Source organism: Python bivittatus, unplaced genomic scaffold (assembly GCF_059951505.1).
Source record: "Python bivittatus isolate LINGU-HERP-01145 unplaced genomic scaffold, Pbiv_v1 ctg000020_np1212, whole genome shotgun sequence".
Classification (NCBI taxonomy): domain Eukaryota; kingdom Metazoa; phylum Chordata; class Lepidosauria; order Squamata; family Pythonidae; genus Python; species Python bivittatus.
In genome coordinates this window covers 31,670,288-31,685,777 of record NW_028277030.1, presented here as the reverse complement: position 1 = coordinate 31,685,777, position 15,490 = coordinate 31,670,288, and the positions used below count along the sequence as shown (strand labels likewise).

The following is a 15,490-nucleotide window of genomic DNA, read 5'->3' as shown; positions in this document are numbered from 1 at the left end:
GCAGGGGGTCTCTATCAGAAGCGCTCTTCCCCTGCGCTCCTGCCGTCTTTCGCTCGTTCTCCGAACTTCGCGAAGACCGGTACTTTTCCGCAATGCAGTTCTTCTCCCTGTGCGAGCATTTCTATTCTCGCCCAGTTGCCCTGCTCCTCCACCGGAAGTCCGAGTGCTGACCATTTCTGACTGGCAAACTCAGTGTCATTAAGCCCTGCGCCACCGCGTCCCCTGATGGGAGATCCTCTCTTCAGTTCCAATTTATGTAGTGGCAATCCAGAGAATTGGATCAAGGAATTCAGTTGGGAAATGAGTAGTGTTAGCTCCTTCACTCACGACATTGAAGGAACAGTATTCTTTCATGATTCCAGGGAAGTGTCTAATGCATGTGGAATTGATTTTTCTCATTTCATTGAGAGAACCAAGATAGAATTCTTTGAGAACAGTTCTACAGGATTCTGGAATGTTGAGTAGATGACATCAATACATTCTTCCATAGTTCTTGCTTGGAGAACCATATCTTCAGGTAATTTGATTTCATCATTTTCATTTTTCTGAATGTTATCTTCTCCAACATCCAGTAAGAACTCAGCATATCTTCCTTCTCCCTCACTCAGTCATATGTTTCTCTTCAATTCAAACTTGACAACGCTTCTCCAGAAGTAGGATTTTTTTATGCATGAATTCTCCACATGAGCATCACTTCCTCTTTTCACAACTGGTAGAAACAGATGGAAATCACTATAGCAAATGGTTAAAATTCCCCCAAAGGTCTCATTCTTGCTGCATACATTGCAAAGAATCCAGTCCAGGGCTTCGAAGCTCTTCCTCCTAATCGTGGGGCTCTCATCCCAGACAATAAGCCTCATATTTCAAAGCAAATTTGCAGTATTGGAGTTTTTATCAGTGTTACCAAGAGCACTTTCATTTACTTTGAGCGGTATCTTCAATGCGCTGTCCTACCACCAGGCATCAACGTTGCTGCAATAACCAGATGATGCTACAGCAATAGCAACATCTCCATCTCCCCTGACTTTAGAGAGGATCGAGTTGGTAACAGATATCTTGCCCCTTCCACCTGGTGCATCAGTGAAAATCACTGAAGAAAGATTGCTTTCCAAGCACTTACACATGTGGTCATATACTGCTCTTTGCTCATTATACAGTAGGGGCTCCTTGTGTAGTACAAATTCCTGCTGTTTGTTGTATACAGTTCATGCAATAATTCCAGATTGCCATCATTTTGATTAATTGTACTGTAACATTCACGCAGTTACCGCGGGCCTCCCATGAGTGAGGGGAAAGAAGACACCAGACTGATTCTCCTTCGGGGGAATGAGAGCGCCCAGACCGGAGTCTGGAAACCTCTTTTATTGAGTACATCAGAGGGCAGGGTTAGGCATATCATACGTCACACTACCTAATACAAACTCATAACCATATATGGTAATACATGAAACACAAGGGATCATGTGCTCCAATTGAGCACGTGACACGCTGCAGGGGCTTGCCTCCTGAAATTTGAGGCTTTTCCCCAGGGTGTTTGCTGGTACTTTTCCATGCTAGCTTCCTTGTTGGTGTTCGACTGATTTTACTAGTCTGCACTGACAGAAATGCCTAGCATGTGATGGGGTGTTATAATGCAACATCTCCTCTGTTTTTATTATTTTAAAGTGCATTATCTTCTTCATCACTGATAAGGGTGAGCTGAGGTTTGCAAAGAAGCTGTTCAGGTGCCACTGGTTCCGTGGTTGGGAGAGGCAGGTATTTATGAGTGCAGACCATATTGACCTGTGCTTCTATGGTACCCAGTTTATCCTGAAAAAACCTCATAAGCCTATTAAGGACACAAGGACCAACTGTACATGCTATAATTAACAATAATAATGGTCCAGCAAGAGCGCTAACCAAGGTCGTGAGCCACGGGGAGAGATTAAACCATCCCTCAAACCATCCTTGTCGGTCTTCGCGCTCTCGCCTGCGGGCATTCAGGCCCTCTCTCAGTTTGGTCATGGATTCTCGAACAATTCCAGAATGGTCGGCATAGAAGCAGCACTCTTCCTTCAAGGCCACACACAGGCCACCCTCTTGTAGAAAAAGGAGGTCTAAGCCTCGTCTGTTTTGTAATACTACCTCCGAAAGGGAGGTAAGTGATTTCTGCAAGTGGGAAATAGACGTTTCAATGCGTTCTAAGTCGAGGTCAATTGCTGCTCTCAAATTTTGGTATTGTGTATATTGGTGGGCAAAGGACGCGATCCCAGTGCCAGCACCTGTAAGACCTAAACCTGCCAGCAAGGAAATGGTGAGGGTGGAGACCGGCTCTCGTTTACTTCGAGACAACTCTGTGGTAGAATAGGCATTAAGGATATCATTCTCAGCGTGGATGTACATGTGTGGGATGATGTGTACGAGGATACAAAAGCCCGTGGCGTTTAACACATTACCATGTGCACAGGCTGTAAGTCCCGTGGAGCACGCCCACCACCCATTTTCCGGAGGAATGTAGAAAAGGGTGGTGTCAATGTTGCTGACAGTAACATTGCAATATGATTTGTATGGGGAAGGTATCTTGCCTATACAGGTTCCCTTGCCCGTTATGGCCTGGATGGTCTGAGAGCCATGTCTCCATCGGCAGCCCTTGTCAGAAGTAGACGTGTTAAAGGCCGCCTCAAAAGCTACAGCCTCATAATGCAGAGGCAAAACATTATAACAAAGCCAACAAGAAAAAGTAAGATTGGGGTGACTAGCATTCAAAAGCTGGGAAGTGGCCTGGGCAATGTCCCACAATGGATTACTAATGCGTGGAGAGGAAATAACCCCTTCTATGATGGTAGAGTTACCCGGGGAGTGAGTAGTTGGAAGGAGAGGGATAATTACCTGGTTAGGGCCAACCGGCACAGGGGGGGTAATAGGGGTAGATATCAATCTGATGGTAAAGATGTTTCCCTTATCGCGATAGCCTGTCCGAACCTTATCATAAAGACGAACACCCCAAGTGAGTGCTGCTTGCCAACCCTCATATTTCTTCCCCTGCTCATTGAAGGTAATGCGAACCGGGTTACAATAGCCTTGTATAGTCCCATCTTCTTCTTTTTGTTGACATTTTAAGCTTTGGGTGGTTCTTTTAATGGAAACATAATCAGTTTTTATCGGGGCATCCCACCAAATATGTCCGGTGGAAACACAGTCCCAATTTGCGCAAAAGTATGTATCAGCTCCTCCACAAAGTTTCTTGTATGAAGACTCCTTTCTGTATCCTGGACATATATAAAAGTGCTGCTTCCTAATGAAGTCATCGTCTTCGGTGAGTCGGAGCATTTTTGCAATGTCAAAGTAGAGGTCGGGAAACCAAGGTCCAGATCGGTTGGCTGAGGAGGAGTTCACCACCTCAGAATGTGAGTCGAGGATTACCCACATCTGGTTGAGGGGAACGTGGGGGTTATCGGAGGCCTTGCATATCAGCGCAAGTGGAAGCAGCATAAGCCAAAAGAGCCTCATTTTTGACCTTTCAGAAGACGGCGCGGTCTGAGATCCTTTACTGATCGCGGCAGTCGTCACAAAAAATAGGTGGAGCTGGAGGAATGACAGGATCAGAAGAAGGGGTATCTTCATCTTTTAGGTTTTGTGGAAGATGACAGGGACGGATGTGCCGACCGGGAATCCACAAGGTTTTTTCAGGGAGGGTGACTGCGGCGTATTCCCGACCCCAGGTGATGAGCTCTGCAGGTCCTCGCCACGTCAGGTCTGGTAGGCAACGATAATAGACGAGCGGTCGTTGATGTTGAGCAGAGGGAGAAGAAGAAAAATGACGACAAGCAGCTGACATTGCAGGTTGGCCAGTCAGGTTAAGGAAGTTAAGGGTGTAAAGGCACAGGTTAAGAGTGTCTTGCACTGCTGGGAGACCAGGGGCATTTTTCCCCCTTGAGCCGATGTAGCGGTCAAGAGCATATTTTAAAGTTTGATTAGCTCTTTCAATCATGGCTTGTCCTTGACTATTATATAGAATGCCAAATTTATGAATTATGCTCCATTTTTGGCAAAAGGCAGCAAATGTTGTGCTTGTGTAAGTAGGCCCATTGTCAGTTTTGAGTTCCTTTGGGCGTCCCAACGATGCAAATGTGCGAATACAATGATTAATTACATGTTTTGTGGCTTCTCCTCTTTGTGGGGTAGCCATGATGAAACCCAAATATGTGTCAATGGACACATGGATGTACTTCCATGGAGCGAAAGAAGGATACTGGGTAACATCCATTTGCCAAATTTGACAACTTTCAGTCCCTCGGGGATTTACCCCCATAGGGATGGAGTGTGCTTGTTTACTGCAAGTAGGGCACTGTTGTAAAATAGCTGTTGCTTCTGCTGTTGTTATGCCAGATTGTTTAATCAGTGTCTTCTTGTTTTGATGAAAATAGGAGTGGCTCTCCCACGGGGTAAGTGAAGAGAGAGAGAAAGCATCAGGTGAGAGTGCAGCAGTGGCTGCAGCAGCGGCAACATCATTCCCTTCTTGGATGATGCCTGGAAATGGTTGGTGGCTTCTTATGTGAGAAACATGAAAAGGGTTCGTTCTTTGGGAGATGAGGTGTTGAAGAGTGAGGAAGAGAGACAAGAGCGAAGGTTCAATAGAAGGCGAAAGATAGGCTTGATAGATAGAAGAGATAATCTGTGAGACATACAGACTGTCCAATATCAAATTAAAGGGTTGGTCAGGAAACTGTTGAAAAGCCAGAATTGAAGCATACAGTTCTGCCCGTTGGGCAGAGGATTGTGGTGGAGTGATTTTTGTGTGCCATTGGCCTTTGGATTGCCAGGCACAGGCGCCATATTTTTTGCTTCCATCTGCAAAAACTGTGATGGCGTCTGGGATAGGGAATGAAGCAAAAGGAGAGTTCCATGCAAAGGGTGTGGTTTTCAAAAGTTGTAGTCTGGGGTCAGGAGGGTGATGACAGGAGACAGAACCGGGCCAGTCAGCAAGGGCAAATTGCAATTGCTCACTGGAGGCCAAAAGGGTTTCCCAAGTTGCAAGAGAGCAGGGAACATAGAGTGTCGTTGGTTCTTGTCCAGCAAGTGCTTTTGCACGATGGCGACCCTTTGTAATGAGGAGTGCCATTTGAGCTGGTTTTGTGGTTAAGGTAGAACGAGGTGTATGTGAAAGGTAGACCCATTCAAGGACTAACAGCGAGGGTATGACTTGTACAATCGCACCTGTGGGTAGGTCCAAGGTGTTGATTAACAAGAGTGCAAGAGGAAAATCATCCAGCAACCGATCCACCCATTTTGTTTTTAAGGCTTGGTTTACTAATTGAATTGTTTCCAATTGTTCCTTTTGCAATGGGATTATGTCTGCCGGTTGTTTTCCTTTGGTCAAGGCAGAGAAAAGAGGTGAAAGTTGAACAGTAGTGAGACCTAAATAAGGGCGTATCCAATTAATTGATCCCAAATATTGTTGTAATTGAAGCAAGGTCGGCTTTGGGGGTAATTGTACCTGCGGACACGATGGAACAGCGTGAGAGGAAAGCAATTTGTGCCCTAGGTATTGAAAAGGAGGAGAGGTCTGGACTTTGTCAGAAGCAATATAAAGACCTCCTTGTTGTAAAATTTGTTGGAGGCGGGGTAAAGTTTTCAAAACTGTGCCCCTTGGGCCAGGGGCCGCAAATAAAATATCATCCATATAGTGGTATACCAGAAAAGATGGGTATTCCACAAGATATGGGTGTAAGACATGTGCTACAAAAAATTGACACATGGTGGGGCTATTGAGCATTCCTTGTGGTAAAACTTTCCATTGATAGCGAGAAGTGGGTTGAGAGTTGTTGAGTTCAGGAACAGTAAAAGCAAACAAATGCCTATCCTTTGGGTGCAAGGGGATAGAGAAAAAACAGTCTTTAAGATCAATGATCATCATGTCATAATTTTGAGGAATCAAATTGGGATTGGGAAGTCCGCATTGCAGCACCCCCATTGGTTGCAGAATGGCATTAACCGTGCGCAAATCGTGAAGGAAATGCCAATTACCAGATTTCTTTTTTATTACAAATACTGGTGTATTATAAGGGCTTAGAGAATTTTCAATATGCCCCTTTTCTAATTGTTCTAATACCAATTGTTTTAATGCATTTAATTTTTCCAAAGTTAATGGCCATTGATCAATCCACACAGGGGTTTGAGATTTTAAAGTTAAGCGAAGAACAAAAGGAGAAGACATTACTGCAGAGTAAGTTTAGCTTGAAATTGGGACATGAGGTCACGTCCCCAGAGATTAATATGTAAAGGCAACACCACAGGTTTTATGTGGGCAATGTGCGTTGTTGCGGCAGAGGTTACTGGAAGCCAATCAGAACTGACCCTTGCTGCTTGTACGCCACCCACACCTCTCACGGATGGGGCCTCGTCAGTTCTCCAATTGGGAGGCCGTTCTGCTGATCGTATGACGGACACGTCAGCGCCGGTATCTAGAATACCAGAAAAAAGGCGACCACTGATATGAAAATCTGCCGTGGGGCGTGAGTTGCGTAGCGGATGTTCTAAAGCCAATAAATCATCCGGTGTGGTTTCTGGGAGCAAAATCATAGTGGCGACTATTTCCCCAGCGTTAATTGTAAGTGGGGAGTTAATTGTCATGGCAAGGGCAAGGTCTGAAAAACTATCGGAGCTTCGCATGAAGGGAGCGGCAAGAACGCCTCGAGAGGTAAGATCTAAGTTTGGGAAAATTAAAACAGGCAAAGTAGGAGGCAAGGTAAGCGTGAGTTTCGGAGAAATAAAAAGAAGATAGACATGGCCAGGCAATGTGTATGTGACTGTGTCATTTGCTACCATTTCAAAGGATTGAGAAAAGACAGCATCGCTAGGTTCAGCCTTTGGGGCGGGGCTGGCTGGTCGCCCCACAATTAGTTTTCCGGCTGATTAGCAGAGGGTGGGTTAGTGCGACATTGGTTTGTCCAATGAAAACCCCTTTTACAGCGTGGGCAAACGGTGTTGGGGCGGGAGGACCTGGAGGGTTTACGCCCCCTTGGGGCTCTTCCCCCTCCCGGGGCGCGGCACTGATTTCTAAAATGGCCGGGCTTTCCACAATTGAAGCAATTTCTGGTGGGGCACGAAGAAGAAGCAGGAAGTGGCTGATTTTGGTGCATCGCAGCAGCAAGAGCCTCCATTTTGTGACTCGTGGTGCCAACGATACAGCAAGCACGTAAAAAGTCGGCAAGAGTAGTTCCGGGACGAGCAAAAATGGGCTGCAAGACCTTTTGACAATCAGCATTTGCATTTTCATAAGCTAGTTTTAATAACAATTCATTACGAGCGTCCTCATTGTCAATCTGACGTTCGATGGCTAATTGAAGACAGCTAAGAAATTCGGAATAATTTTCAGTAGATCCCTGCATGATTTTTGAAAAGGATTGTGTGGGGGTGGCTGAGGAATCGTCAACTTTCCGCAGCGCAGATACGGCTGCTTGTGAAACCAAGGGGAATGAAGTCACATTGTGACTTTTGCATATGCAAAACTATAACTATAAAAGTATAAAACTATACTTCTTTCATATGTTGTAATGTAGTTTGTCAAAAACTATTAGGAGGAAAACATCTGCATAAAAATGCATGCATGTGTGAAAATGTAAAAAAAAATACAAAAAATATTTTATGTATGGAGAAATATGCATCAAAATATAAACAAACCTTCAGGCAAAGTTTTAATAGCGAGTTTGATGACTACAACTTGACAGATTCATAAAAATGATAAATTGATAGAAATTGAAATTGGACATTTGCCCATCTACCTGTTGTGGGAATCAGTTGTTGGCTAGAAAGAGGCTTTTTGCATTAGCACAACCCCCCAATTTTGCCCATGAATGCAAACTGTTCTCTTCTTCTGCACTTCCATTAGCATATCTCTTAGCGTTTCTGCCTCTTTTACATCTAGGCAAGCAAGATTTCTTAGCTACTTTTGAGAAGCAGCATTGCTGCTGAATCCCAGACAAAATAGATTATGGTCAGAGTCAGAGATATCCACATGGTGTGTGATTCTTTGAAATAGCATCAAGAGATAAGAATTGACAGTTGCCTGTAGGCCTCAGGAACTGAGATGCCACCAGTCTTCCAAGTTTCAGTTTTTTCAAAATATTCAGCACGTTCCTTCTTTCATTAAGCAGTGGCTGCTCTCTGAAGTTGACTGTAGAAAATATCCACGTGTTCTACTTGTGGGTAATTTTGCCATAGGCAATTCAGTCACACATTGGCACAGGAAAGCAAACAGGAATTGACCAGTCATTCCAACCATCTTGCTAAGAGTTAGCAAGAGGACTATTAAAGTAGCACAAGAAATACAAGAAAAAGAATTTTTAATGCCAGCTATTCACACATCCATGTAAAAATATTTTGGACTTCTGATCCTATAGTATTCCAACATTTCTAAATTGTGAAACTTACAGAAGAGCTGGTGTTTGAAAATACAGGTTATATTTCAGGTAAGCCAAGACTGAGATAGATACCATAAAGTTTGTTTGGACATAAGCTTTGATAAGAGATGAAATGAATGGGGTTTCAGAGCTTGCACAGAAAGAAAGTACTTGGTTGCCTTTGGAACTTCGGAGCTTTTACTAACATGCACCTTTTGTTGGTCTTAGTTGCCATCAAGTCACGGTGACTCATGGTGACCCTGCAGATAGTTGTCCTTAATTGTGTTTGGTCTTCAGTCAGGTGGCTAATCTTTGCTAGAGTGGCATCCATGTTGTTACAAGTAGTTCTCACTTAATGACCACAATAGGGAGCAGAAAATGGGTTGTTAAGTGGGGTGGTAGTTAAGCAAGTCACCATGTGACTGGACCCCATTTTACAATTTTTATGATGGTCATTAAGCAAATGACATGGTCGTTAAGAGAATTCAGCTTCCCCAATGGACATTTTTTGTCAGAATTCGCTTAATGACCATGTGATTTGCTTAACAACCACAATGATTCACTTAACGACCATCATAAAAATGGTCACAAATCACGATCACGCGACCACGGGGATGGTGCAATGGTTTGTGATGGTTGTAAATGCGAATACAGGTCCTGAAGCCCTTTTTCCAAGGCCATTGTAACATTGAACTGTCATTAAACGAACAAGTGAAGATTGCCTGTATTATTGTATCAGTCCATCATATTGCCCGTGTTTCTCATTTGCGTTTTCCATCAACCTTGTCCAGCATGATTTTTCTCTTCACATGAAGTGTCAGTGTGAAGGTTGTATTCTTATAATTTGAGCTTCTAAGGAAATCTTAGGCTAGATTTCTTCAAATATTTATTGATTTGTTTGTCAGACAGTCCATGGTCCCCACAGTATCTTTTGCCAATGCTATAATTCAAAAGCATCTATTATCTTCCTGTCTTGTAGAAGCTGTCCATCTTTCACATCCATATGATAGTGAAATACTAAAAGTATACCTCCCAGAGGCACTTGTTGAGATGGGTGGCTATAGAAATTAAATAAATAAATAAATAAATTCTCTGAGTCCTTCATAGACATTTTTGCAAGGGTGACTCATTATATGATCTCTTGGCTGTTTATAGTTTCATTTGGACTTTGAAGAAACAAGACAGAACAAGTATTGATACTTTTGAACTGTGTTTTATCCAACATTGAAGAATACCATGGATAGCCAAGGAAACTAATAGATCATCAAACAAATTAATCCAGAGTTCACACTCAAAGCACAGATTGTCAATGGTTTTGCCCTTTTCCAGCAATGATTCACTTTACTAAGTCCTTTACGTAGAAGAAATTGCTCAAACACAATAGTTAGTACTAAGTGTCTATTTACATACATACATACATCTTTGTACAGAAGTCTTCTCCAAAGCAGAATACAGCAGCTTCACAGTGCAGTCTTAATGAGACAAAGTAACAGTATCCATATGTACAATGGTAAAGAAGAGAGAGAGACTACACAGACACAGGTGTACCTTTATACATCAACTATCCAATAGCAGCAGACATTGCATCATCTCTCTCTTCAACTTCCTTTCAGCCATAATGACTCAGCACAATTGCTGACTAAAGGACAAAGCACTTGTTCTATTGGCCACTATTCTGGTTTGTAAATTTTGATGTATATTTTACAAACATCAACACCCCTCCAATTTACAACAGAATATTTATTACAGAGATATCAAACCTAGTTTCTCTACAAGTGGTTTATGTTTTTCTGCACATAACGGTTTAGTCATTATATCAGCGGTGTTTTCTTAAGATGGGCAGTAATTTAATTCAATTAATGTATTCTTGACTGCCTCTCTAACATGATAATACTTAATGTCAACATGTTTACTTCGGCCTTTGATTCTATCGCTCGTTGCCATCTGAATACAGGCTTCACTATCCTCCAACACTGGAATTGGCAGTTCTACTTTTAAATGTAAATCTTGCAGTAATTGTTTGTACCATACAATCTCAGAACATAATTCTGATAATGCTGCATATTCTGCTTCTGCAGTAGATAGTGCAATCGATGATTGCTTTCTGGATTTCCAGCCTACTAAGGCATCTCCAAATTTAACAACTAGTCCTGTCATTGATTTCCTATCTTGTGCATCATTACCCCAATCACTGTCAACATAACACTTTAATTCTAATGGTTCAGAGTACTTTAAGAGTAAATATTTGTTAATTGTTCCTTTTAGATATCTAAATATGTGCTTAACACCAACCCAGTGTCTCTGTGTGGGTTGTGCAACATATCTACTTAAAATATTTACAGCTGTCCCAATGTCTGGTCTTGACCATTGGGCTAAATATAATAAACTCCCAATTGCTGATTGGTACATTTCCTTATCAAACATTGTTTTATTTTCATTTATCTTTTGAAAATCAACAACCATGGGTGTAATTACCTCTTTACAGTTTTCCATGTCATAATTCTTGAGCAGCTGTTCTATTTTCTTCCTTTGGCTTAAAACATACTTTTTCCCTTCTAACTTCTTAATTTCTACTCCTAAATAATTCTTTATTTATCCCAAATCTTTCAATTGAAATTCATGAGCTAGTTGTTTCTTAAATGTATCTATTTTACTTTGTTCTTTTGTTGTAAGGCATAAATCATCTACAAATACCAAGAGTATTATTTGTTCATTTTCATAACCTTTTATATATAAACATGGGTCAGCCAAACTGCTCTCAAATCCCATAGTCCTTAGTGCAGAATCTAAGCACTGATTCCAGTTTCTAGCAGATTGTTTTAATCCATAGATCACCTTATTTAATTTATACACTTTGCCTGCTTTCCAGACTCATATCCTGGAGCTTCCAACATATACAATTCTTCATTAAGATCAGCATTTAAGTAAGTGGTAGTGATATCAAAATGATGTACTACACATTCCTTTGCTGCAGCTAAGGTTAATGCTACTCTTAATGTTTCACCTTTGAGAGTGGGTGCAAAAACTTCATCATATTATTGATTCCTTTCTTGTGTATATCCACGAGCTACTAGTCTAGCTTTGTATTTTACATCTCCATTAACCAATACTTTTCTTTTATATATCCATCTACATCCTACTGCCCTTTGTCCTACAGGCAATGTAACAGGGGTAAAAACATTATGATCACGCATAGACCTCATTTCATTATCCATAGCCTTTTTCCATTCTATTTGCTCTGACCTTGGGAGTTGCAATACTTCCTAGTAATTTTGTGGCTCATAGTTAACATAACATATTTTCACATCACCTGGTGTGAATCTTTGAGGTGGAATTCCCTTATTACTTCTTTCAGATCTACATAATAGTGCAGGTTCTTCCTTACCTTGCACTTCTGGGGTTAATTCTTCCTCTAACTTTATTTGGCCTTGGGCAGTCATCGCTATAGCAACAGTTCAGCCCCTTCTTGGCTTGGAAGATATACTTCAGAATTTTCATGCAACTTTCTCCAGTTGCTGTGTTTACAGAAATTTGCAGATCTTGACATGATAACCTTTCTTCCATCAGTAAATCTATATCCTTTAGATCCTTGTTCATACCCTATAAATATGAGCTTTTTTGCTACCCTTAATGTTTCACCTTTGAGAGTGGGTGCAAAAACTTCATCATATGATTGATTCCTTTCTTGTGTATATCCACTAGCCTGCCCTTTTCTCCTGATTGGTTTTGGAGTATTCACCCACGCATGGCACCCAAACACTTTTAAATGAGATAAAGATGGTTTGATAAAGAAAAATAGGGTGTTTTGTTTATAGCTGAAGACCACAGCCTATTTATTAAATAATTCGCTGTTTTTATTGCCTCCCCCCAGTAACCTGCAGATAAGCCTGAATCAGATAACAGTGAACCTTTCATAGTCTGCAATACACCATTCTGGCGTTCACAAACACCATTTTCAACTGGTGTATAAGGGTTAGTTTTTCTATGTTTAATGTCCCTCCTATTCAGCCATTGCTGGAAATTTCCAGCCATAAACTCACCACCACATACCTTTGTATTATAACGTCTTTCCACAAAATTCATCCATTGCTTAAACTGCATAAAAACTTTACTTTTGTGATTCATTAAATAACAGAAACCAAAACGTGAATAGTCATCTACTATCACTAATAGAAATCTGGCGCCCCTTAGCGTTGGTGACATAGGGCCAATTAAATCAGCATGCACTAATTGGAAACATCTGTCTGACACCCTATTACTTCTTTTTGTTACTGAATATGCTTTCGATTTTCTTATTTTACAGGTTGAACAATCTAGAAAATTCTGGTTTGTAAATTTTGATGTATATTTTACAAACATCAACACAAATGACCAGGCTCAAATTATCCTACTTTGGACACATTATGTGAAGACCTAGCTTTCTGGAGAAGGTTCTAATGCTGGGAAGAGTGGAAGGAAAGAGAAGAAGAGAATGATGAGCTGCAACCCAGATGGACTAAATTACAGCAGCGATGGGTGCATTATTGAAAAACCTGGAGGACCAGGTTGGGAACAGATCCTCTTGGAGAAAATCTATGTGGTTGTTAAAAGTCAACTTGATGGCATATAATCAATCAATCAATCAATCAATCAACCATTTCATTATTGATTCAAGCAATTTGAAGCTATCAGATATTTCTGTTCTTTGTCAAGAATAAGAAATTACTGATGTTACCAGCTAGAATCTTTGTTTTCTTTACATTAAGATGCAGGCCCATTTTGAGACTGTTCCTTGATCTTGATTCTTCACATCATCTTGACTTTCAGCCAGTAACGTATTCTCAGCATAACAAAGGCTCCTGCTTCTCTGATTATTTGTTCTGCATGTAGGTTGAATAGATAGGGGAAAGTGCCTTGTCATACACCTTTAAACCATTCTGTTTTTCTTTGTTCTGTTTGGACTGTTGCTTCTTGATCAATGTGAAGATTGCAGATGGATATTATCAGGTGTTCTGGTATGGCCATGCTCCTTAATATGGCATAGAGATTTAGCATGTCAAAAGCCTTGTTATAATCAATGAAGCACATGTAAATACTGTTTTAATGGTCTTTTGAAGGGTCCATCTCACATCTGCAACTATGTTTCTTGTTCCTCGACTTTTCCTGAACCCTGCTTGCACTATAGGCAACTTTCATTCTAGGTATATTCTCCACTGAATGATCTCGAGTAGAATCTTGCTCGCATGTGGAATTAAGGTGATTATGCTAGTGTCCATAGTTAGTTGGCTCACTTTTCTTTAGCATTGGTAGCGAACACTCACTTTTTTTTCAGTTAGTTCCCCACAAAGTTATCTTCTAAATTTTCGGGCAAAGCCTTGTAAATATTGTAACAACTAAATCTGATTGCGGTAATATTTTAATGGGAATGCAATCAGTGCCTAATGCTTTGTTCTTTGATAAAGCTTTCAATGCTACTTCAGCCTGTTTCATCACCAATGGTTCCCGATCATTAGGCAGAGGTTGAAATAGCTGTTGATCCACATGATCTTTATGGTATAAATGTATTCTTTCCACCTTTTCTTTTTTTTTTTTTTATATATATTTTTTATTTTTTACAACAAACACATACAAACAATAACATAAAAAACATTAAAAAAAACCATCTTCCATTTTAAACCGTGTGTCAGCCAGTTACCAATCATTTGTGCCATCCTTTCATAGTCTTCACTCATCATTTATATAAAATCTCATGTCATCTGTCTAACATATATTTATATATTTATCAATTATCAATTATTATTCATTTGTTACTAGTCTATAACATCAGCTTTCATAATAAGATTTATATCATTTTTATCCATTGATTATATATATATATATATATAGTAATTTATATCAGTTTGTCAAGGTTCCATTATATAATTTGCTGATCTATTACATTACTATATCTTTTCATCCAACCATTGATAAAACAGATCCCATATCATATAGAATTGTTTATCTTCTTGCTCTCTAATTTCAAATGTTAATTTACTCATCTCTGCACATTCCATAATTTTCTTAATAACTTCCTCCTGCATAGGTACTTTTTCATTTTTCCAGTTTTTAGCAAATACAATTCTAGCCGCTGTCAAAACATTTACAATCAAATATTTCAGTTCTTTACTATATGTTTCAGGTATAATTCCTAATAGAAATGTCTCTGGTTTAAAGTCTATATGTTGTTTTGTCATTTTTTCCAACCATGTGTGGATTTTAATCCAATATCTTTTAGCTTCTGGACATGTCCACCACATATGGTAATATGTACCGGGCTTCTGATGACACTTCCAACATTTATCAGACTTGTTCTTATACATTCTCGCAATCCTTGCTGGAGGTAAATGCCACCTATAAAACATCTTATACAAGTTTTCTTTATATGCAGTTGACATTGTCATTTTATAGTTTTGAGACCATAGTTTTTGCCACTTCTCTAAATCAATTCCATATCCAAAATTTTTCCCCCATGCAATCATTGTATCTTTAACCTGTTCTTCCTCCATCTTAAATTCTAGTAAATGTCCATAAAGTTTTTTAATCACCTTTTCATCAGTGCCCATCAAAATTTTATCTAAAACAGTCAGCTCATCATAGATACCTTCTGTTTTAAAATCTTTATCAAATCTAGATTGTATTTGCAAATATGAAAACCAGTTCATTTTTATACCTTGTTCTTCTAACGCTTGCATAGTTTTAAGTTCACCCTTTTCATTCAATATCTCAGTATATCTAACTGTTTGTTCCTTTTTATATGTTATTGGATAAGAAAAAGCTTCAATAGTGGATATCCATCGTGGAACTTTTAAATAATATTGTCTTCTTATCTTCTCCCAGTTTAAAAATAATGCCTCTCGAATATAGTGCCTTCTAAAGTAGCCCTGTGTTTTCGTTCCCTTATACCATAAGAAAGCATGCCAGCCCAACAACAGGTCATGTCCCTCTAAAGTCAATAGTCTATTATTTCTTAAAGTTATCCAGTCCTTTACCCACATCAGATTTGTCGCCTGATAGTATAATTCCCAATTAGGCAAGGCAAACCCACCTCTTACTCTTGCATCTTGTAGTAATTTAAGCTTTATTCTTGCTTT

At 40.1% G+C, this 15,490-nt stretch overlaps 1 protein-coding gene across 1 annotated transcript; it reads right to left on the bottom strand.

Annotated features, from left to right (window-relative positions):
- Positions 1 to 6,878: 6,878 nt before the first annotated feature.
- Positions 6,879 to 11,821, bottom strand: LOC148217025 (endogenous retrovirus group K member 6 Gag polyprotein-like). The gene is made up of 3 exons (XM_088150164.1): positions 11,767 to 11,821; positions 11,280 to 11,385; positions 6,879 to 7,473 (listed from the first exon to the last, which is right to left on the bottom strand). Exons 1-3 carry the CDS (start codon positions 11,819 to 11,821, stop codon positions 6,879 to 6,881), a joined length of 756 nt encoding a protein of 251 aa, XP_088006290.1.
- Positions 11,822 to 15,490: the final 3,669 nt, after the last annotated feature.

Bases quoted from the DNA above. Each gene is read 5' to 3' on its own strand.
- LOC148217025 (XM_088150164.1), bottom strand. From the start codon at position 11,821: ATGACTGCCCAAGGCCAAATAAAGTTAGAGGAAGAATTAACCCCAGAA. The intron at 11,386-11,766 runs GTAAGGAAGAAC...CCACTCTCAAAG, and splicing joins ATTAACCCCAGAAGTGCAAG to GTGAAACATTAAGAGTAGCA. The intron at 7,474-11,279 runs GTATATGTTGGA...CATATGCAAAAG, and splicing joins GCTGATCTTAATGAAGAATT to TCACAATGTGACTTCATTCC.